The sequence below is a fragment of the Camelus dromedarius genome, chromosome 8 (assembly GCF_036321535.1).
Source record: "Camelus dromedarius isolate mCamDro1 chromosome 8, mCamDro1.pat, whole genome shotgun sequence".
Classification (NCBI taxonomy): domain Eukaryota; kingdom Metazoa; phylum Chordata; class Mammalia; order Artiodactyla; family Camelidae; genus Camelus; species Camelus dromedarius.
Window position 1 is genome coordinate 49625398 of NC_087443.1, and position 23295 is coordinate 49648692.

The 23295-nt window shown below is 38.0% G+C and overlaps 1 protein-coding gene across 1 annotated transcript; it reads left to right on the forward strand.

Annotated features, from left to right (window-relative positions):
- Positions 1-7947: 7947 nt before the first annotated feature.
- On the forward strand, positions 7948-21267 carry LIPN (lipase family member N). The gene is made up of 9 exons (XM_010996302.3): positions 7948-8055; positions 8680-8797; positions 11057-11255; positions 12883-12992; positions 15437-15573; positions 17359-17505; positions 18919-18990; positions 19513-19584; positions 21034-21267. The coding sequence occupies exons 1-9, from the start codon at positions 7948-7950 to the stop codon at positions 21265-21267; spliced, it is 1197 nt and encodes a 398-aa protein (XP_010994604.1).
- The last annotated feature ends 2028 nt before the right edge of the window (positions 21268-23295 follow it).

A 23295-nucleotide genomic window follows, 5' to 3' on the forward strand; every position in this document is an offset into this window, starting at 1 on the left:
TAATATTTATTGAGTTCCTACTCTGTACCAAACAAGACACACATTATCTCATTTAATCCTCACAATAGTTTATGAGTTAGATATTAGTATACATATTTTTCACATGAAGAAGATAAGCAACAGAAATCATTAACTAAAATATCCAAAGTCAAATAGCAAAGAACTAGCTGTTTAATTACCAAGAGCACTTTCACATGCTCTCAAGGCTGTGGTCTAGGTATGGATATAATCATATGTACATGAAAGGTAACAGCATATCATAACACATACTAAGTGCCACTTGAATGGCTAGGCACAGTGTTATTGAACCTCAAAGTAAAGAGTTTTGAAGGCTGAAGTGTCAGAACAGACATCCCAGAGGAGGAAATGAATGACCTAGGTTGTAAGGGAAGACTTAGTGTGTCTACATACAAAAGAAGAGGCAGAGAATGTAGATTCTATCTGGTTTCCAAATGAACTTGGGCAGGACCAGCTGACTCATGGCAGTAGATCTGTCTCAATCATGATTGTGCCCACAATCAACCAGGCACAATCAGTGATCAATAAATGGTTGTTGAATGGCTAGGAATGTCATCTCTGTCCTCCAAGCACTTGAATGGGTCTTGTGGAAATTGGGATATTTTTAAGATATGTAATTAATATATATTTGGCTAAGACTCATTTCTCAAAAATTTCTTATCATACATAAATAAAGGGTCTATAGATGTGAAGGGGAAGGTATTAAATGAGATCTGAGCCTCAGTAGGGGAAGGCTGGCTGGCAGGGCACCAAAAGGCTTCACAGGGAGTCACCTCTTTGGTGACTATGGCATAGCAGACTGGCCAATCCCAACAACTGATCTTATCTGTGTCCCAGAAATGATTACGCATGCTGAGTCACATAACTGAAACTTATGAGAAACTGCAAAGCATAAACCAAAACATGTCATTATAATTTACATCTATAGTTGTCAAAAGAACTAAATGGATTCTTTTTTTGGCCAAAATAGTGCATTATTTCTCTGTAACAAAACACATAGGAAGTCCTGATATGAAAAATATTACTTGTTTGTGCAAGGGGCAAAAAACACAGAGGAAGTATATGGTCTAACAAAAATCATCACTTACATAATTATTCAAGTACACTGAGCTTTTTTCCATAAGGAAACAATAAGGTGATCGCTTTACATGAATCATCTTATTTAAACTTCACAAAAGCCTTATAAAATGGCACCAGTCTTATCCCTTCTTTATAGATGAAGGAATTGAAGTTTGGAGATATTGGACAACTTGCCCCAAAATATCAGTTTTCTAACCTGTGGAATCTTGACTTTAGATATCAAGCTCTTAATGTTGTGAGTACTTATGATGGCGAAGAGCAATAATAAGGTAGACACTGTTCCTTCCCGAGTGGAACTTCCAGACTAATGAAGATGGCAGAGAATCGACAGCTGTTTACTCACATAATTAAATCTTTAATTACAATTGCGATGAATCCACCAATAAGAAGTGCACGCTCATCAAGGTAGACAAGGAATTCTTTTCTGAGGAAATGAAATTTTGGCTAAGATCTGCTAAATTTGCCAGATGTTCCAGGCCGGGAACTAGCTCAGATGGCAAGGAGCTAGGCTTTTAGGGCAAATTAAAGAAGCACCTGGAGCCTGGGAGAGAATGGGACAAGATGAGCTCGAAGAGGTAGACAGAGCCTGGTTTGACACCTTCCTAGCCACCCACAGAATTTTAAATGGTAAGTCATTAAAGAGTTTTAATCTCAAGAATGATTAAAAAATATATCAGACTTGTGATCTTTAATGGTGACAGTTAACTGCAACATGAAGAATGAACTAGGTGGATGCAGGGAATTGAGTTAGAAGTTTGTGGGGGTCCAGCTAGTGATGAAGACAGCTTATGCTATTATGTGGCTATTTATTCCAGAAAACTAGCCATAAACAAATATTTTCTTAGTTTAATATTAAACAACCATTCCTCTTTTAGGGAGAATTTGTGTTGATACCCATGGTCTCAAAGCAAAATCTCTCAAGTACACTGCTACGTTACATATATGCATGCACACATGTGTACACACACACACACACACACACACACACACATATTTGTTGCTCTTAATTCAATCAGCACTCTCAGAAGAGTTAGATCCAGGAAGCTGTCAAAATTGTAAATGATTTAAAATAATAACATAATCATTCGGGTGACATTTTTTCTATTAGGAAATGTTAAATCATAAGAAAAAAACTTTAAAATAATAGTTTGGCATTTGTTGTTGGAGTAGAGTCAGTGTAACAAGCCAGCCTTTCAGATTTAGTGAGCCCAAGAACACAGGTGGACATCATGCATTTGATAAAGGATTGTAGCTAAATATTAGTGCACATGTCATTTTTGCTGCACATGAATTCTCAAAACTATTTGGGGAGCAGAGGCCAAGCCCTTGAGAAGGTATGTTTGATGATTCAGATGGTAGAAAGTTTGGTAGGCAGATATTCAATTGAGGTAAAATATATGATACAAAGTTATGTATTTGGGGTGAGTACAATATGAAAAAATAAATAATCTAGTTGAAGAAAAATTTCAACAAACAAAGAAAAAAACTAAGCTTCAGACTGAGAGTACAGAGCTGCACTCCTCAATACACAGCCACTGGTCAGATGTGGCTTTTTAACACTTGAAACATGGTTGATGCTAATAGAGATGAGCTCTAACTGTAACATACTGTTCAGATTTCAAAGACAGAACAAAAAAAAAAGTGGAAAATCTCTCATTAATAATAATATTGATTACATGTTGAAATGATAATATTTTGGATCTATTGGTTTAAAAGAAATATAAATAGAATTAAATTTTATTTATAAAATGAACTATTTATAGAATAAATTATAAATAAAAACTGATTTTACCTGTTCTTTACACTTTAAAAGAGTATGGCAATAATTATGGAAATTTAAATTCCTTAATATGCAGTTCATTTTACATTTCTGTTGGACAGCACTGGTATAGAGAAAAGAGAAAAAGTAATTATCTCCTAAGAAATCTCATTATATGTAGAAAATTTGAATAATTCTTCATGTATAAGGTTATAAGATTTTTTTTGTAATTATGGAGAAATGAGAGAATATAGATTATGTAAAAGACATCAGATTGTGCCATACTGGGTACCAAGTTTAAGGATAATTTGGAGGCTGAATAGCAGTAAAACTACTGTTGAGTAACAATTTTTTATTATATTAGTGTGCCATGCAATTTATGAATAATAGTGGACTTATTGCATATTAGTACCAAAAAGATTGTTTTTTCTATGAATTTATTGTAAAATTTATTATGTAACTCATATAAAATTTATTATTAAATTTACTCTATAGTAACGTTAATAAAAATGTCCTTTGAATCATAATTAAAAGGAAAAAGGTCCAGCAGAATTTATAGTCAAGCTGGTAGTACATTAAAGTGAAACGCCTGACACAAAGTAAATACTCAATAAACAATTAAAAATTCACTATATTGTTAATAATAACATTAGCATTACTTCTCAGTAACTAAGCAACATGCTCTGGACTTCTAGATTTATCAGTTAATCCATTTATTCACTCAGCAAATATTTTTGATGTTGATGGTGATTAGGAAGTCAAGACATCATGATATTAAAAGCCATCTACCCATCTTCAGGAGTGCTGGGAAGATTTGAGGTGATTTAACAGCAATTCAACAAAATAAAAATTCAAGAAAGAAACAGGAGCATATATCAAAACAGCCAATGTTACCTCTTTGCATATGCCAATCATCATTTATTTAACTACACAAATTGGTGAAAATACGTCTAAAACTAGATTCAATTTGAATTCTGGGTAAGTAGTCTCTGTGTTAAAATTTAAAAAAAAAGCCTCCACTTGAATATACCTCCTACAGAAATCCAAATTCAAAATGAGCTGTAGCGCATATCATACATAAATTCTGCGTATTAAGTAAGCAGCTGAGCAGTTAAACTTGCTTGGAGGGTGGTAGAAATTTCCTCATATTTCATGGTATGACCTTTCCTGCTCATTCTCACAAGCTCTAAACTTTGCCACCAATTCAGTCCTGATCCTGCCACTCCAGGACCTGGATGTCATCAAAGCCAACCTCCTGCACCCTTGGCTTTTGGTAATAACTACACTTTAAATGTAAATTATCTTTCCTTTGAGTGTTTTGGATTGGGATGGGCATGGGTTGAATTAGCTTATTATGGCCTCTTTTACAAACCTTTCATATTTCAAACTTTGTGTTTGTCGTTTCTCTCTTCTGCCTCTTTGTCATAGCTATACTGTGTTTGGCGATGGGTGTAGGACAGCTGAGCTGAAATGGAGATTCACTGACACCGACACTGATGAGAACACACTCCACTCCAGTAGGTAATCTCCAGAGCAGCATCCTTTCTTATAGGTATCATTAGCACTGACAACTTTGCTTTATAAGTAAAGAAATAAAATGTAAAGTGCCTTTTCTAAAGCCAAAGTATGCTAATCTATCATTTTACACACACACACCACACACACACACACACACACACACACACACACACGTGGCACTCTTGAGCCTTTTTTGAATTTTAGGATGTATAATGGATTAGATAAATTATCTAGTAAACAAGTGACAGATCCCATGTTCCTGTTCATGCAAAGTCTTTTAGTCCAGGGCAAAAAATAACCTTATGTCTCAAAGGCATAAGGGTTTAAATTATTTCTTTACACAAAATTCTCATTAGTTTCTATTTTGCTGGTTATGACCTATTCTTTTCAACTTTAAGTTGTTTTCAACGGAAAATTATGTCCCCTTTGATACAAAGTCAAATGTTAAGAAAAAGCAGTCTTTAGGGAGAGAGAAACAAACTATTAAACAAACAAAAAAAGAGACATTGTAATAGCAAATATATTTTGAGTTAGAGCATTGGAAAGAAAATAATAATCATTTTCACAAATAAGACACTAAGTTCAAAGATTTATGTTCAACTGCCTATTTTCAGCCATCCTGGTCATTGAATGGGGAGCCACCAGTCACAGTTTCCTCAGGTTGTGATATGATCTTTGGGTCAAGATATCAGAATACCACAGACCTTCTGAAAGGTTGTGCCTTAATCTACATTTTGCTCAAGATTTCTTTGCAGCTCTAATATCATCTAGTTTTGTGGGGGGGGAAAAAAACAGGGAAAATTTGAGCATCTAAAGAGTAGGAGCTATCATTTTATGTATCGCAGGGTCAGGGAAGAAGTTTCAATGTGTTTTATTTTTAATTCATTTCAATGTATTGAATACTTAACTAAAATAGCAAGCTTATATAAGAAGAATGATGAAAACATTTGGAAAAGATTAGTTTCACTTACTTGAGATGGCTTTGTAGCTGTACAAGCAAATGAATTGGAAGAATTCTCCAGATGATTCAAATAAATCTCAAAGTTGACTAAGAATATGAGAAGGCAATAGTGTAGAAATTCTTCTGAGATTTAAGCAAGTCTATAATCCATAAATGCCTGAGAATTTTAATTATATTCATGCTATTTCCACATGAAGTCATTGCAACAAATCAGCATTAACAATCTTAACATTGTGCTTCCTAGAATTCCCCAGAGTCCACTGAAGTTTTGTTAGAAGAGATTCTTTTTAAAGACATAACACATAGGAGATTCCAGGCAAGTCCACACACCTCTGTCATTACACTGTAATTCAAAGCAAAGCATGGTTGAGTTTTTCATCAAAGACTGGATGAGTATGGACTGGTACATAATCTTTCCACCTATTCTGACAACCTGAGTGCTTCCTTTCATGCCACGTTGTTTAATTGGCTCAAGTGGAACAGCTCTTAGGATCTGGACACATATGAATACATTCAGTTTTGAAAGAACTTGAGAATGAGCCCAAATTAATAGAACTGAATCTACCATATCATGCTGGGTAGCAACTTACCCTTCCTCCTGCTGGGAGGTGAAAGAGATTCAGTTACTGCCTGGGCTCTACGTTCTACAAAATGAGGTAGAAGACTGAGGCACTTACGCATCCATTAGCCAGTGTTTCAGGTGGGGCTTAGAGCTAAGTTTTCTTCCTTCTTCTCAGATCTCTATGCCAAAGTTGACAGCAGGTCAAATCCCTTTGGCTTGTGGGTTTAGTTTCCTTTGTTACATTGCTAGTCCCAAGCTCTTTCTGGCCTCAAAATTGAGTCAGGGTGGCGTCATCTTCTCAACTGAGTTACCATCAATCACTTCCCTGCACATTATATGGTTTTCATCAGTACTTTCACAAGCATTGTTTCATTTGACCCTCATAGTGAACTCTGGTGTTGAGAAGGTAAATATTACTGTCTCTGATTTTGTCTATTCAAATCCTAAGTACATTCTACTTCCTCATTTGATTCACTGCTTTGAAAATGTTGCTGAACCCTCCCAGCAGTGACAGACACTCAGTGAAAACATGGAGGATTCAGTCAAACTGGTTATTTGGCATCATGTAGACCACTGTTGCCCAACCTCTAAGCACACCGTGGCATTTGGAGTGTCGGGAAGACGCCCTGGGTGTGTGGGTCTGTGTGTCACAGTCCAGGGTGTCTTTATTTCCATGGGCTTCCCGTCTCTCATGTCTCTAGCCTCTAACTGCATCCGTATCTTATTCTTCATTTTGTCATATGCAGAAGTTCAGAAGTTCCTAATCCATAAGGAGCCCTCAGGAGCAGAGGAAGCTCACCTGACCAGGTAAGATCAAGGTTTACCATGAGCGGGAGGCAGGCTGGGAGTGGTAGTCAGGTATGAAGGCTCTGCACTGAGGCTGCCTGTGTTTCTGCCTTGTTCTGTCACCTGCTGACTCTGTAGCCTTGGGCAGATCTTCAAACTCTCTGAGCCTTTGTTAATTTCTTAGACAAATGAGGATACTAAAGGTAGCTACTTCACGGTACTTCTCTGAGGTTTAAATAACACACGGGAAGCATTTAGAACAATGCCTGGCACAGTCTAAGCCCTCGATAGACAGTAGAGCTATTATTAGTTTTAAAAATGTTTTAAATTATATGACCTTTACAGATGTAAAATCGTCTTCAGCCAGATAGCAAATGGTATGAAAAGCTATTTAAGTTCAAAAGTAAGTGCTGAATTTCTAAAAGTCTGTCATTAATTTGTTATTACTGATATTACTCTCTTGTTCACTCTCAGATTAAGAAAAAATAGTGGAAGAACTTAAACTGTGCTTAGCCCTTGATACTCCGCTTAATTCTCCCTGTAGCTCTAGAAAGCAGGTTACATTGGCCTAATGTTACCAGCAAGAAAACCAAGAGACAAAGGGACTAAATAACTTGCCCAAGGTCAGAAAGCTTGTTCACGGTGAGGGAGGCTGGACTTCAAACCTGGACTCTCCTATGATGAGTCCTCAACACTGCGACGATGTTGACCTGCTTTGAAGAGACATGCTTTTAAGCTGTGTTAAAGAAGAGACATTGCACACTTAAATGTGCAATATCTGCCTTTGGGTGAAAAATAATCACATCATTAGAAACTGATCATGAGCTTGGCTGGTTGAAGCTTCATTGTTCATTGCTTTTGTTTTGTGGGAGGCTGGGCGAAACTAGAGGATAAATACCCTTTCAGTTTTGCCATTGTATGGAAACTTGCTCTCTGAATCTTTAGGTATTCTGGCAACCGACAGATGAGCAAAGACTTAAAAATAATCAAAAAACTAGAATTAAAATAAGACATAAAATAAGCCTCTGTGCTAGATTAAATTCATTTCATTTTTAGAACTGGACTATGTCAGGGCAGTTTCTATGTGAAAAAATAGATCCTTAGTGATTGGAGTTAGCTCACTGTATTTCCTCCCTTCCATGCTGGCTCAGCTTGCTCAGGATGTTAGTCAAGTTTTCATCAGGAAACTATTTTCATTTAATTAATAACTTTGACGTATATAATTAATCTGTGATTATTAAATGTTTTATGTCAGGCGTTCCCATGATGTGGCTGTTTTTAACAACAAGCTACTTGATTTGTGGAACTTTAAATGCTGGTGGATTCTTTAATTTGGAAAAAGAAGCAAATCCTGAAGTGTGGATGAATATCGTAAGTTATGGAAAATTCCAAAGAACATCAAATAAAGCAGATGAATGGGTTGTGAGATATTAAAGTTCCTGTTATAGCAGAAAATCTCTAATAAGAAAACAGATAAAATATAGGTGATTTTTAACATTTCTGCAAGAGTCAAGCTAGGTAGATCTTCACTTTGGGCTGAATAATACTTTCTCGTAATATAAAGCAGAATTGTATTTTTTATAGATGAACCTCTTCCTTTGAATTTCTGTTCTTAAGAATATTAAGAATTTCTGTTTTAAGCCCTCTGGATGGTATATGGGTATGACTGCCCTCTACTGGACTATGGTTTTACCTTTCAACCAAGAGGGGGTCTCAAAAGACAATTGATTTGAAAATACAGTTTTGTCAGAAGAATTCACCAATGCTTAATATTGTCTCCACTCATCAAAATTTTACCAATAGCAGACATTTTCTAATGGTCTGCATGTTTTTTTTAAATCATGACTTTATGTAGTAAATTAATTTTATTGTTACCTGGGGCTACAGATTTCAGATAATTTACTCCAATAAGCACACACTAGTTATTTTGTTCTAGTCCCTTTTGATAACCCTTAGAGAAGATGTTTGGTTAATGCTTATGTCTTCACTGGGCAGAGTGAAATCATCACCTATAACGGCTACCCCAGTGAGGAGTACGAAGTCACCACTCAAGACGGGTACATACTCAGCGTCAACAGAATCCCCCGCGGGCGAAGAGACTCTGGGAGCACAGGTACGAGATGTGTCTCTCCTGCAAAGGAGAGCTGAAGATGGCTAAAATTAAGTGCTGCCTATTTATTCAGACAGTGGCTGATTTACCAAAGTTGCTTTGAATTTTGGATTAGTCTTTAAATGGTTAACAGGGAGACTCACTCTTTTCCAATTCTCTGAAGGCAGGCAAGTACCTGAAAATACAAAGGGCAAGACTGATCTCGCTGACGGCAACCAGGCTTGCTTATTAAGACGGAAATGCAAAGGTGGAGCCTACATGTTGTCAACTCATTACTGATTTCTCATGTGGAAAATTGCTGTATTCCAGGAAAGTGGATTTCCTCAGTGTTGGAAAGAGATTGGCTGGGTTGGATGAAGTAGGCTGTGGGTCATCTCAGAAGTCTCTCCTGCCAACACTAGGATCAATAGACAGTGGATAAAAAAATCAAATGACAGTGGCATTTCTGAAACTTTTTCTGGGAAAGAAAGTTTAAACATTCACATATGCTTTGACCTTAGGGACAGACAGTTTGTATAATGAAAGAGCATGGGGTGACTAAGGCTTCTTTCTAGAATGAGGAACCAGCCATGCAAAAGCAGAGGAATTATACTCTTTAAAAGGGGAAATATAACTGCAAATGCTTTGAGGAGTGGGGAGAAGAGTAAGTAAAATACCTGTCAAAGTTCAGGGGCAAATCATTTACCACGATGACTCTGCAGCATCTCTCCTGCCATCCACGTTCAGAAGCAGCTAAAGTCATGTTCGACATTCTCTTTAAGAAGTCAGGTGTTCTGAGAGGGAGGGTATGGCTCAAGTAGTAGAGTACATGCCCAGTACCTCATCTAAATATAAATAAACCTAATTACCTCCCCCAGCCAAAAATAAAAGTTAATAATAATTAAAAGAAGTGTTCTTATTAAAAAAAAAAAAAAGAATGCAGGAGTTTTGCAATGAGAAATGGGAGTGGGACATGGGTAGAGTTACCAGATAAAATATGAGATGGCCAGTTAAAGTTGAATTTCAGATAAATAGCAGGTAAGTTTTTCACATAAGCCTCACTTTAAGATATACGGAAAAGTTCTTCATTAATCTGAAATCCAAAAGTAATAGACCATTGTATAAATAATTGACACATTGAAAACTGACTATACTTCAATCAAAAAATTAAATTTAATTAAAAAATTTTGAGAAAACAAAGGGCATCCTTTGGATCTTTCTGTTTATCTTTGCTTTTTTGGTGTATTTGTTTTGGGGTTTTTTGGGGGGTTTTTTGGTTGGTTTTTTTTTTGGTTTGGTTTGGTTTTGTTGCTAAATCTGGTGATACCAGACATAGTGGTGGAGATGGGGGTGAAATAGAAAAGGAGAACATTTTTACAGGAAAGGCTTTGCTTAAAAGAGGGTGGATTTGGGGAAGATCTGGAATTAAAAGCCATTTATTAATTGTACTTTCTAAATGCTTTACATGAACTAAATCAGTTAAACCTTCCAGCAACCCTATGAGGTTGTTACTATTAATAGTTAATCTTTTACAGATGATGAAGCTGAGGTAAAACAGGTTATGTAGAGGCTTGAAGTCACAGAAATAGCAAGTGACAGAAGCAGAATTCAAACCCAGGCCACCTGACCGCAGACCCTGTGCTCTTACTTATTGAATTACAGAATCTTCCATCCTGGTTCTCCTCATCTCCCTGAACACTCTCTCCCTCAGAAATGTGAAAGTCGGCAGGGGGATGTGAAGCTGATTTTACTATTGTAGCTTTGAAATGTCTTCAGTGGGAAGAAGCTGGGGGTTTGATTGGAAACTTGGTGAGGAACTAATCCTTGTCCCTTTACGCTCACCTCCCCTTCCTCCTGAAAGAGCCCTAAGACTCCGTCAAACACGACCACTTTCGTGTCTTGGTGAGCCAAGCCCAGGAGATACGGAAGTGTGGATCCCTAGTGTGGAGCTGTTACGAGCACATGCTTTGGCATGAAACGGAACCTGGCTTGAGTCCTGGCTTTGTACCTTGTAAGCCGGATTACCCCTTGGGAAAGCTGCTTAACTACCTCAAGGCTCCACGTTTATAGAATGAGAATCCTCAAAGCCAGAGCTACTCTGTAGGGTTATTGTAAGAATTAAGTAAATCCATGCATGTCAATCAGCCAGCTGTTTTTGGTTTTTACTTTTATGGAGTGTGTGTGTGTGTGTGTGTGTGTGTGTGTGTGTGTGTGTCTATCACGTTCCTGAGATGCTCTATTTATTATAAATTTCTCTCTCTCCCTCTTCTTCCCTCCCTCCAGGTGCCCGGCCCGTTGTGTACATGCAGCATGCCCTGTTCGCAGACAGTGCTACCTGGCTGGAAAATTATGCCAATGGCAGCCTTGGATTCCTTCTAGCAGATGCAGGTTATGATGTCTGGATGGGAAACAGTCGGGGGAACACTTGGTCCAGGAGACACACAACACTCTCAGTGACCGAAGAGGAATTCTGGGCCTTTAGGTAAATTGTATCTAAGAGAGATCATGAAGGTAGTTTGAGGAAAAGTCCTTTAAATATGATGGTGTGGATGGTGTTAATAATGTATGATACCTGAAGTCACACAGCTCCTTTGTAGTTTCTAACATCTCAAAGGAGATAAATAGCGAGAAGCTTTGATTTTCACTGATTCTCCCACAAGCAAATTGTATCATTTCAACACGATCATTTTAACATACAATTTTATCCAATACTATACTTTAAAGTCTGTCCCAAGGGACAGCTTAGGAAATTCCTGTGACCACTGTAGGCACTCATTCAACCAACGTTTATTAGGTGCCTATTCTATGCACTGTTCTAGGCCCTTCAATTGTGAAAAGTCTCCACCCTCGGGAAGCTCATATTCATCCTAGTGATGCTCTTATAAGTTTTTCCTCTTGGACAGCCAACCAGTTTTGCAAAGATTATGTGTATCAGTACTACATTTTACCAAGAGAAACTGTGGTTGAGAATGCATAGAATACCATTTTCCATGAAAACTCTAACGTGAGATCTTTAAAACCTCTTTAAGGGCATTAGAAAAAAATCTTTTGATATGCTGACCACTTCTTTTTGTGAAAGTGTTTCCTGCTGTCACCTGAGGACAGGCTGATGCCTGCAGTAGACATCCTTTCTCACACTGAAGCTCCTGGTTGGTTTGCAAGCCTGCTGTAGAACAGAACCGTATTAATGAAATAGTCAGTACCTACTGACTTGAGAGGAAAGGAAGAATAGACTAAAGTGTTACGGTCAGAACTTTGGCCAGGGGCAAGCATCAGGAAATATTTTGTGTCATCAGTCCTTTGCTGAGAGCTTGGCGCTCATTTACTGTAAGGCATCACGACCATTCTCTTATGCTTGGAAGTACCAATCTCAATTTCCTCTGGTATTCTTTTAATAAACAGGCCTCTGGCTCATGGGGTACCTCACCCAACTATGTTATTTAGGTCATTTTTATTCTCTTGCATTAATGCTGGCCGAACTGGTACTGTAGGATTTTGGTATATATTGAATTTATCTCTATATGGACAGAAATGTTAATAATAGCAACATCTGATTGAGTTGAGTGCCTAACAGCAGCCAGAGTCGTTCCTTTACTACTATGCAATTCCTTTACTACAAGCAGACCTGCTATACAGCCCTATTATGTCCATTTCACAGATGAGGAAACTTAAGCTCAGAGGACTTAAGTCACTCAGCTAGTACATGGTAGCATCACTATTTACAACCCATTCTGTTTCCAAAGCTGGGTATTAAGTGACCCTAAAGTCTTGAAGTTCCCTGGGGGGGCCTGAAGTAGAGGCATGCAAACCAAGTGGGGAAAGGGCAGCAAAAGAAATAAAAGGGAGGGGAATGAAGAGGAGGGATGACAAGACTGAACTTCAAATGGCATAGTACACACAAGTCTTGAAACCATTCCTGTTATAAGAAAGTAACACGTATAAATGCAGCAAATCAAAGCTGCAATAACCTACGTGTGACTGGATAAATAATGGAATGTAAACCAAGGAAGTGGACAGCACAGAATTTTGTGTATAAAAAACAAGTGAGCAGGTGTTCTGAATTTTGAACTTAGTTGGAAGTATCTATAAGGCTCTGTTTTATTTTGCAGCTTTGATGAAATGGCCAAATATGATCTCCCAGGAATAATAGACTTCATTGTAAATAAAACTGGTCAGGAGAAGTTGTATTTCATTGGACATTCACTTGGCACTACAATAGGTAAGTCTCCAAGGGTCAACATGTTACAAAGGTCAGAGGCATCAAGAGTTCATCTTTAAAATGGGACAGAGTAACTGTTTTACATTAACAGGGTTCTTACCTCTCTGTCCTATGCTGGGCACATAACCCTAGTGCCCCAAGTGGCTGTGAACCTGAATTCTGGAGACTGTGAGTATGTAGGACAAATCTTTCTCCATTTCTGGTCACAGCAGCACATTTGTAATGGTGATGTAATTTCCCAGGTATAACACGTGCCCCAAATCCAAAGAAGTATTTCCAAAGGGTAAGTCTCTGGATGTCCTCCGAGCTGCAAAACTAAAGCCAAATGTCATGAAATATCCTGGAAGAATGTTAAATATACATCAAGTCATACCTTCCTCATCACCCACATGGGGTTTTAAAAAATACAAAAGTGGGGTTTATACTCATATTTGAACAAATTGAAAAGACATAGTCACACTTTGTTTGTGAATCGGAATACAAAAGTTTACTGTAATAAATCAACCAGGCTGCTTATCCATTTAATTTATGATTTAATATTTATGGAGTAGCCATGAAATGTAAGCATGATGCAGAACATTTTTTAAAAGTCCAAGAAATGTACTTTGAATATGTACTTCTTAATTGCTTTCTAGGTTTCTTAAAAAGAAATCAATAATCTAGCTCCAAATAAAAACTTAAAAGAACCCATACCATTAAAAATATAAATTTGTTAGTAATCTTCCACCAAAGTTTTCAATTTTAAGAGATTGGGTTATGTGAAAATGCAGTATTTCATTTGGGTTGCAACTGGGCAAGAGAAAATAAAAATTCTTGCAGTAGCCTCCTCTCACAGTAGCCATTATTACAGTATCTCATTATCATTAGGAGCAAACACGGCATTTATCAGCGCTTTATATTGATAGCTAGCCTACGAGTCTAGAATAGGCAGTGAGCATCTCAGCTAACATACTAAAAGAGTATCAAAGACCTAATAAGAAGACCCCACTTCCCCCAAGAAACTACCACCAACAGGAAAATGATTATACTGTAATAGCTAACACCTAGGAACGTTTACTACGTAGAGGGCCCTTGGTTTAGGACCTTTCTTACAGTATCTCTCTATAAGCTTCAGGACAATCCTACGAGTATTATTTCTATCTCATAGAAGAGGAAACAGAAGTTCCAAGAAATTAAGTGGATCATTCCAGGTCTCTTAACACACAGATTCAAACCAGGTCATTCGGACTTGGCCAGTGGGATGCTTGGGCACGGTGGAGAGACTCTGTGGAGACGGATGGCTTGAGTGGGGCCCAGAAAAGTAGGTAGGACTTAGATATGCTCTTATATCTGATTGGCAAAGAAGACAGTAAATTCTATCACCAGGGCTCTGCGTTGCATTTAGGGCATTTTTCAGTGAGCACTATTTGCATTTTGAGCAGAGAAAATTTTACGTGGGAAGGACTCGCTCTTTGTAGGACATTGAGCAAGCCAGGCCCAAACCCACTAAATAACAAGAGGCCACCCCAGTCAGTGTGACCAAAAACCTCACCCTGACACATTTCTAGACATCTTCCAGGGAAAACTATTCTGCCTGGTTCAGTCTTTGTATCAACTACTCAGCCAATTTGATACAAAATCAGTTCTTTTTCTGGCTAAGACAGTTTCAATATTTCAACAAAATATTCAGAAAACAATGCCTGTGCTACAGCTACACACACACACACACACACACACACACACACACACACACACACAGAGTGGAGGGGGCCCAGGAAGGCACTTCTGGAAACCAAAACACATAGACCCTCCACATAGCCTTTCCTGTGTGAGGCTGATCACCTCTAGTGCTAGAGATGAGTGCAGTGCTATTACTGAAAGATCAGAGCACATGGAGACACCTGGTCCTTCCTGGGACCATGGTGGACCGAGGGAAAGCCCCTCCCCTTTTGGAAGCAGGGAAGATTATGGAGGTTTGCTAATATCCACTGAAGCACTGGAAGCCATGAAATCTCGTTCCCTTGTGAGAAAGAAAAACTGTGGAGTTACTAGATGATACTGCAGAAAGAGCTGATTGATTCACTTCCTTGAACTGATTATTTACTTCTTGAGGCTCTATGACTCATTCTGGCATCTCAGAGTTGGGGGTAAAGAGATGCCATTGCCAACACTTCCCCCAAGCTTGGGAAGTGACGGTGTCCCCAGTTTGTGTGGCAGCAACTTATCCCTCACTTTCCCCAACCAAGTTAAATTTTCCAGAATAAGAGAAAAATGGAGACTTGAGAGCAGAGAGGACTGAAGGCAGGTTATCTTTGCAGAATCACTCAGAAGAATTTCCCAGTTCATCCCCAAGATCATTGCAGTAGAAGGGTAAAAATGACAAAGCAGAGCCCACTTTGGTCAATAGGAACAGCACCTAAGTATTTCTAACTTTTACAAGATTTTCTTGTCTCCTGTTCTCTCAGGGTTTGTAGCCTTTGCCACGATGCCTGAACTGGCACAAAGAATCAAAATGAATTTTGCCCTGGGTCCTGTGTACTCATTCAGATATCCCACAGGCATTTTCACCAGTGCTTTCCTACTTCCAAATTCCGCAATCAAGGTAGGCTCTTCCTTTTGCCAAAATGTATATGAGGATCTCCTTTTGGATGATTGATAGATCCTTACTGTTTTTAAATCTATTATAAAGTAAAAGTAGGACTTTTAGATGAAATCTTTAAAAACCAGACTCCGGGATCATGTGCTTGGATGTGGGTGTGTCCCTGTGTGTGTTTTCCATGCCACAGGGTCTACAAGTCCCGGTACAGTTCCCGATACTCAGTCATTAACAGACCTGGGTATCAGTCAGAATTTCTAGCCAAGCTGAGTGCTATGTCGGGTTAAGGTCGACTCGCAAGTTTTCTTCTTCCATTCTTATTCCACTGGACATGTTAACGAATTCACAGTGCCCAAATGGAAGACATTTTTCAAGTTACATGTGATCACTGATGTCCCTGACTTCGATGTTAGATAAGCCTGAAGAACATGCCCCTTCCCATGTGGGAGCTTACTCTAACTAACTCAAGCTAAGACTCCAAAGCCTAAATGTCTTACAGCTCAATTAATCATTCAAATACTTACTGGTTATCTTCCAAGTGTTGGAAAAGTAGTACAATCGTGAGTCGTGAATTTGGGATATTAGTCATCAAAAGTTGTTTTCTGTTTGCTTTTTATTTCTCTAAAAAGGTCATTGCCACAAAGAACATAGTATTTTACCAAGGCTGCCCCTTAAATTTGGGGGTGAAGAATAAAATAAATTTGGTCCAGAATGAAGACCAGGAGACCAATTAGGGTCTCACAGTAACTCATATATAAGATGAGGTCCTAGCCTGAGGTGGAGAGGTGGGAATGGAAAAAAAAAGGGATTTATGAGCTAACACAAGGAAGAGTATTCATGAGGCCAAATGATTGATGTGATGGTAGTTTTACTGTATTGTTTACTGTAAGTTAAAGTGATGGAACTTCCCTTTTGCGTGATTGATGGTTCTATTTCAAAGTGTGATGATATCAGTTAGTTTTGGATGTTTTTTACATTTGGGCAGAATCGGGCAGACAAATTAGTTAAATTAAGTTCAGAGATAGACACATCTATCTCTAAATATACAGTTTTGAATGTGTATTGCTTTGCCTAAACAGGTCATGTCTGAGGCAAATATTGTCCCTGGCTTTTCTCAGTTTCATATCCCTTAATGTCAAATTTCCTGCCATTTTACATCTCATTCTCTGGCCCACCCAACATTTCATAGTATCTGTCACCCCCAGAAGTGCTCTTCCTCCATCAGAGAGCCCCATTGAAACTTGCTTTCCAAACATAGAAGTTTTAACCATGCTGCCTCCCATGAGGTCAATTTTTTTTTTGTCCAGTGGCACCCTTCCTTCGATGCACCATCTTCTACTTTTCAGCATAAAAGCTGGCTAATCTGGAACACTGCTGGAAAGGTGATGTGGACATGGGTAGCAGGGGAAAAATCCTGCTTTTCCTTTCCATTCAAGGCAGTATTTGACCTTAAGGAGAAACTGTTCTACCTTTCTTGCCAATTAATGAGAAATACAGGCAATCACTGATTGGACAAAATACAAGGGAGCTTCACCGTGAGAAATTAGCTAATTTGGGGTTGAGAGTTCTTACTGCAGTCTCCTTGGAAATTATGTCTGATGATCTTCCTTGCATGAAGATGGATTCATAAATAGTTACTTTTCCTAAATGACTTGGTCTCCTTGACCAGAGCAACAAATAAATATACAAATACAAATAGACCCCCAAGAATCCTCATTCCTGGGATGAATGGAATGTCAAGAAGTCTGAAAATGATTCTTGAAAGGATAATTTTTTTTTAAATTTTTGCAGAGGTTTTTTGGTACCAAAGGTATCCTTTTAGAAGATAATACAGGGAAGTCACCTTCTATCAAAATCTGCAACAATAAAATATTATGGGTGATATGTAGTGAAATTATGTCCTTATGGGCTGGATTCAACAAGAAAAATATGAATATGGTATGTATAGACTATGGGACCTTTTAATGCTTTTAAAAATTCTAGCTTTCCTATGATTCGTATAGATGTATCTGTTACACTGCATAAATTAATATGTTCATCTAAACCCTTAAAGGTGGAGATTTGCTATGCATAGAAGATTAGGTATCCAATGGACTATGAATGTCAAGACTTGGGAAAGAAATATGCAGCTTCATCCTTGCATCCCTGGTCAAATTTAGGAAAATGGGTATTCTACAATAGTGGTTTCACAAGTTCACAGTCAGCCACCACTTACCACAGTCAACTGGATTTTACAATACAGTGCATTAACAAAAATCCTAGAAAAGAAGAGAAGTGCATACAAGCATTAAATTTATTCCAAATGTACATTCACCTGTTGGGTGACTTTAGCCTCAAATAAAACTCATCACTTAACTCGGAAAAAAGCAAGACAATGGAATGGAGAGATAATCCCTTTCCTATGAAGAAACAGAAGTCCTGTTTCATCAACTCTTTGTTTCCTGTTTTTGAGAATTCAAGGAGTAGGAGTTCACACGTGCAGATCAGTGTGGTTGAATAGTCACCCCTGTCGTGTTCTGAATGGCAGCCAATGATACCGTTACAGTGAAGCTGGTCCCCAAATAGCTTTTTTCCACCAGCCCACCTACCCCTATTCTTTAAGAGGCTAAATTGAAAACCTTGAGGAACAATTGCTCAAATCCTGTTTATTCAAAAGTAAAGATTTTTAATAGTTTCTTTGATTAGTTCTATTACATTCTAAGACATAGAATTATTGTTAGTATTATATCTCTATAATTTTCATCTCTATGATGTTTACAGAGATTGAAGTACCATGCATATGAAAGTGATTGGTTTTAGCTTTTCTTTTGCATTATTTTATTTTATTCTTACAAAAGCTCAACAAATTGGGAGTATGGTTTTTAGTATGTCCTTTTAATAGATAAAAATACAGAAACTCTGAGATGTTAAAGAATTTGCTCAAAGTCACAAAGCTTTTCATTAACAAAGTTAGGTCCTGAACTCTAGGATTTCTGATCTACTGATCTGGGATGGTGCACATTGTGTACATACACACGCCACACTTCTGACTTGCACAGAGCACCTTTTTTGGTTGCTTTGCTCCCATAATGTCCATTGTTGCTTCTTCTACTTCAAAATAAGCAAATTGTCCCTTAACTTCAGAGCTGACACAAGTTTGCTGGCAAGCAGCCTGTGCCACCAGTCAGCCTGTGATTCACTCACATTGAAGTGTCTGACATGAACTCATGATATCTAGATGATTTCGCCATGTCATTTTCAAAACCCCAGTATTTGTTTACCAATTCTTAGCATAACTGTTCTCTGCTTCTCAAAGGCATCATTTTTGCACTAGGTGGTTATCGCTGTAACGTGTGTTTTGTTTTCCTTCAGAGCCGAATGGATGTGTATTTGTCCCATGCTCCCACAGGATCATCAGTACAGAACATCCTGCACATAAAACAGGTAGAGTTTTTGTCATGGAAAACCATTCCAGTCCTTCTACATGAAAGGACAGAGTTAGCACACCTATTCTAAGAAGCTTGGCAGCTGGCTTCCATCTTGACCTTGTCACCATCTTTATGATTTGATTTCCCTGGATTTTAAGAGAAAGGACAAGGTGTGGTGCAGACCAAGTAGGTGACATAAATGAACACTGTCTGAAATCAGAGCTTGTAAAATAGGCCCTGAACTGAAGCAAAAGGTAAACTGGGAAAGGCTCAGGAGACCTGAGCCTTCCCCAGAGAGGGAAATACCTGAGATTCATCTTCTCCCTAATGAGTCTTGGTTTTTTCCCTTCAAACCAAGGAGATCATTGCTTCCCTTTCTGTTGACTTTGTTTTTCGTACTTGTATAAATGTATTTATATCCTTCTGGTGATCCAAAAGCCTTATTTTCTTCCAAATACACAGAGTTTTTCTAAGATTAGCTGCTAACAATTGTGATTCTTACTCTGAGTGTTATTTTTCTATAAAACATTTAATTCAGCTTTACCGATCTGATGAATTCAGAGCTTATGACTGGGGAAGTGAAGCTGAGAACATGCATCACTACAATCAGGTGAGCTACTCACAATGGCCCCAGAAGGATGCTTTTGAAAAAGGATAATGATAAATTATTTGAGAGTGAAAAAAATCCTACCTGGCAATTGATGGCATTCATACTGGTAGATAGAGCTTTAAAAAATAAAGTCTAATTTTAATATATATTCATTTCAGAAAGTCAAGAAATAAAAGAAGCACATACTAAGGAAATTAAATTGTTTATAATCCCTCTATCCAGAGATAACTAGATGCATCAATATTTTGTTGCATTTATTCCAATTCTCAGCATGACTGCTTTTCTAGAACTTTCCGTCTTGCTTTTTTAATTCATGGTCATAGCAAAACATAACCGATCTTCCTGAGGGTTTTTTTAAGCATAATTTTTAATGGCTGCATAATAATGAAAATTGTTTTATAAAAATCTGCAGAGTAAATGAATACATGCTTCTTGATACCAAAAGCAGAATAAGGATTTCACATAAAAGTTGAGTACTATCCACCCGTGAAGAGTTGAATCTCAAGGCATCTTTTTTCCTCTAACTTTACACACCAAAATTTACACTCATTTAGCCCTCCTGTACTTTTAATCAATCCTGTTGCCACCAATTCTTTTCTCTAAGTCAGGGGCTGGGCTTCTCAAAATGAACTGAACACATTAAAATTTTCATTAGAATGTTTTCTCAGACTGATGTATTTAAGGCTATTAGTGCAAACATGGATCAAGTTGTTTCTGGACATTAAATCAGTCAGTCAGACCAGTCAACTTTTCATCAATGGGTTGACATTGTTAGAGACATGATTCTAGTAGCCCTTACAACAGCAATGAGGGCTATGTATATTTTTATTATTTTTTTAATCAGCTTGATTAAGACGTGATTGCATACAATAAAATTCACTGACTGACAACTTGATGAGTTTTGACAAATATTTTCATTCATATGGCCACACCACAATCAAGATATAGAAACTTTTTATTAACAGCAAAAGTTTTCTCCAATTCCTCAGACAATGTATATCCACAAATGCATATATTTGCAAATGCTTAGGAAAAAATCAAAAAAATAAACAACAAATGTTAAAGTGATAACTTTCAAAGAGAGGGAAAAGGAAAAGTGAAGTGGATGGACACGAAAGAGTGAGGGAAGCTCTCATATGGGATTTTACACACTTCTGTTTTCTTTCATTATTTTCTAATGAACACATTGTATGAAGCCCTCGTTGAAAATAATTTCTTCTTTGTCTTCACTTCCATTGTATTTGGAGAATGTTGTATAGCATTTATCTACAGATGTTTATTTGTAGACAAATATTTATTTAGCTGTCTTGCCTTGTTCCTTCAAACTCCCTGAAGTGTGTTCTTCCTGTGATCATAGTAAATATTCATTTTGCAGCCTCTACTTACTTGAAGTCAGCTGTTGCTCTGAGGAGCTTCCTCTCATGAATGCCCTCTCTCTCTCTTCCCTAGAGTCGTCCGCCACTGTATCACCTGACTGCCATGAAAGTGCCTACTGCTATTTGGGCTGGTGGAAACGATGTCCTTGTAACACCCAAGGATGTGGCTTGGATACTGCCCCAAATCAGGAATCTCCGTTACTTCGACCTGTTGCCGGATTGGAACCACTTTGATTTCATCTGGGGCCTCGATGCTGCTCAACGGGTGTACAGTAAAATCATAGATCTGCTGAAGTTGTATCCCTGACTGCAGTGCACCTACTTCACGGTTAAAAGTTGCTTCCAAGCCCACAAGAGGCTTGGGGAAAAATACTAACCAGCAGTGAGGTCTCCTCCAGCATCCCTCACCTGCTGCCGCCGCTAAGGCATTCCCTCATGACAGCATCCCAGCTAGGAGTTGTTTCAACTGTGCTGCTCCTTCTCTGTGAAACGGCCACACCTGAAATCCCAGCATCTCTTCCCCGCAGTCAGGGCTAGGTCCTCTTTTTCAAATAAGAAGGCCTAGTAAACTCTTCCCTGCTAATTGTACTCTTGGGAGAGGGGTTAAAAGAGGACTTTCTCTTTCCTATTTCAAATATATACAGTGGCTTCATACAAAGGATACCCTCTCCTCATCCCCTTTTTCAAAGGATTGAATGTAAGCATAGGAGTGCTGACTTCGCAAGAAAGGCCTCGTCAAGGCAGCCGTTTGGGTATGTATTTCTGGTGGCTGGCATCTGGTGGCTTTCTTGAAATCACAATTACAGCAGTAGTCATACAGTCATCTATAAACAAGCCAGGAAATAAGCCCACTCCAAGCATGAAAAAAGATAGCAGAATGGAAAACTAACCAAATTTAAGCATTCCAGGAGTTTGTTTTACTATTTCAAGCTAAGGAAGAAAAAAAGGCAAAATTGGAAATGACTAGGATAAGCTCAATTTCTAGTTATTAAAATTATTCACAATAGGTCACTGCCTTTAAATGAAGGTTAAATTAATAAAGCTTTCTGAAAGTAGTGTACTAGAGCTTGACAGTCAGCAGCAGTCTTCAGCCATAACACGCGGAAGAACATTCTTCGCCTGTTTTGCTCTGAAGATAAACTAAACAGCCATTATGTCTTCATTATCAAAGTGGAATTTATGTTACTGCATTTGTACCCTGTAACATTTAAAGCAGCTTCCAGAAAACCTACTTTTAGAACCAGCGAGAGAGGCACGAGCAATTTCCAAAGTCTTGCTCTATTTCAGTCACTAAATGACTAGACATTGACTCTAGGATTTATTATAGAGTTCCAAGAGTAGCATGAAGTTTTAGTGTCACATCCACATTCCTGCATGATGTGAACTTGGAAAAGTCCTTTACCTTCTATGAAGATGTAATTAATGGGAAACTGTTATGATCCTCAAGGAATCATAAATAAAGAATACACATACATACCTTCAACTGGTTAATTTAAAACAGGTAAATATAAGTCAGCTCAGGAATATTTGCGTATAGGACCAAGGTCTTTGGGTATTGAACACCACATAATTATTCCTCATTAAAGAATCCATAATTGATCATTTTTAACTTTTAGTTTTAGTGTCTTTAAAAGGGATGACAATTTAAAAACTTGGGAAGCAATTTTAAGTGCAAGTCCTTTTATATTTTTATAATATTTATTTATCAAGATCAGACTAATTTTACTACAGTTTTTCATGACTTTTATTGAGCTCCTTCAAAGATTACAAGGTAGTTTTCATACAGGTAATACATTCTTTTTTAGCCACATTTAAATAAATTAATCAAAATTCAATAATTTAATTGATACAACAAATAGAACAGGAATAGCTAACTCTAAGAACAAATATCTAATTCTTAGTAAGCACATGATTTAGCTGGAAGGAGTAGAAGGATATGGCTACTAGTTATGGACGTTTAAGAGGCATTAGACATCAGCTAATACGTTTACAGAGAGGAAAGAGGACATTGGTTAATATAGGAATCTAGTTAATTGGAGGTTAAGCAAGCCCCTGCAAATGTGTCTTATTTGACTCCTGCTATGACAATGCTGTGTAATAAACAATCGTGAACAACTCAGTGGCTTATTTTTTATGCTCACAAGTCTGCAATTTGTCTGGAGTGGTTCTGCTTTCAGCTGGGATCACCTGCGTGTGGCTCGAAGCTGCAGGTTGGGTCCAGATCTTCTCCACATCTTCTCTTCATTCTGGAACTAGCAGCTCTCAGGGTTATGTCCTTCATAGGACAGGTCCCACCAGCACAAGGGGCCCAGCTAGGTGGCGCCCACAGAGTGGA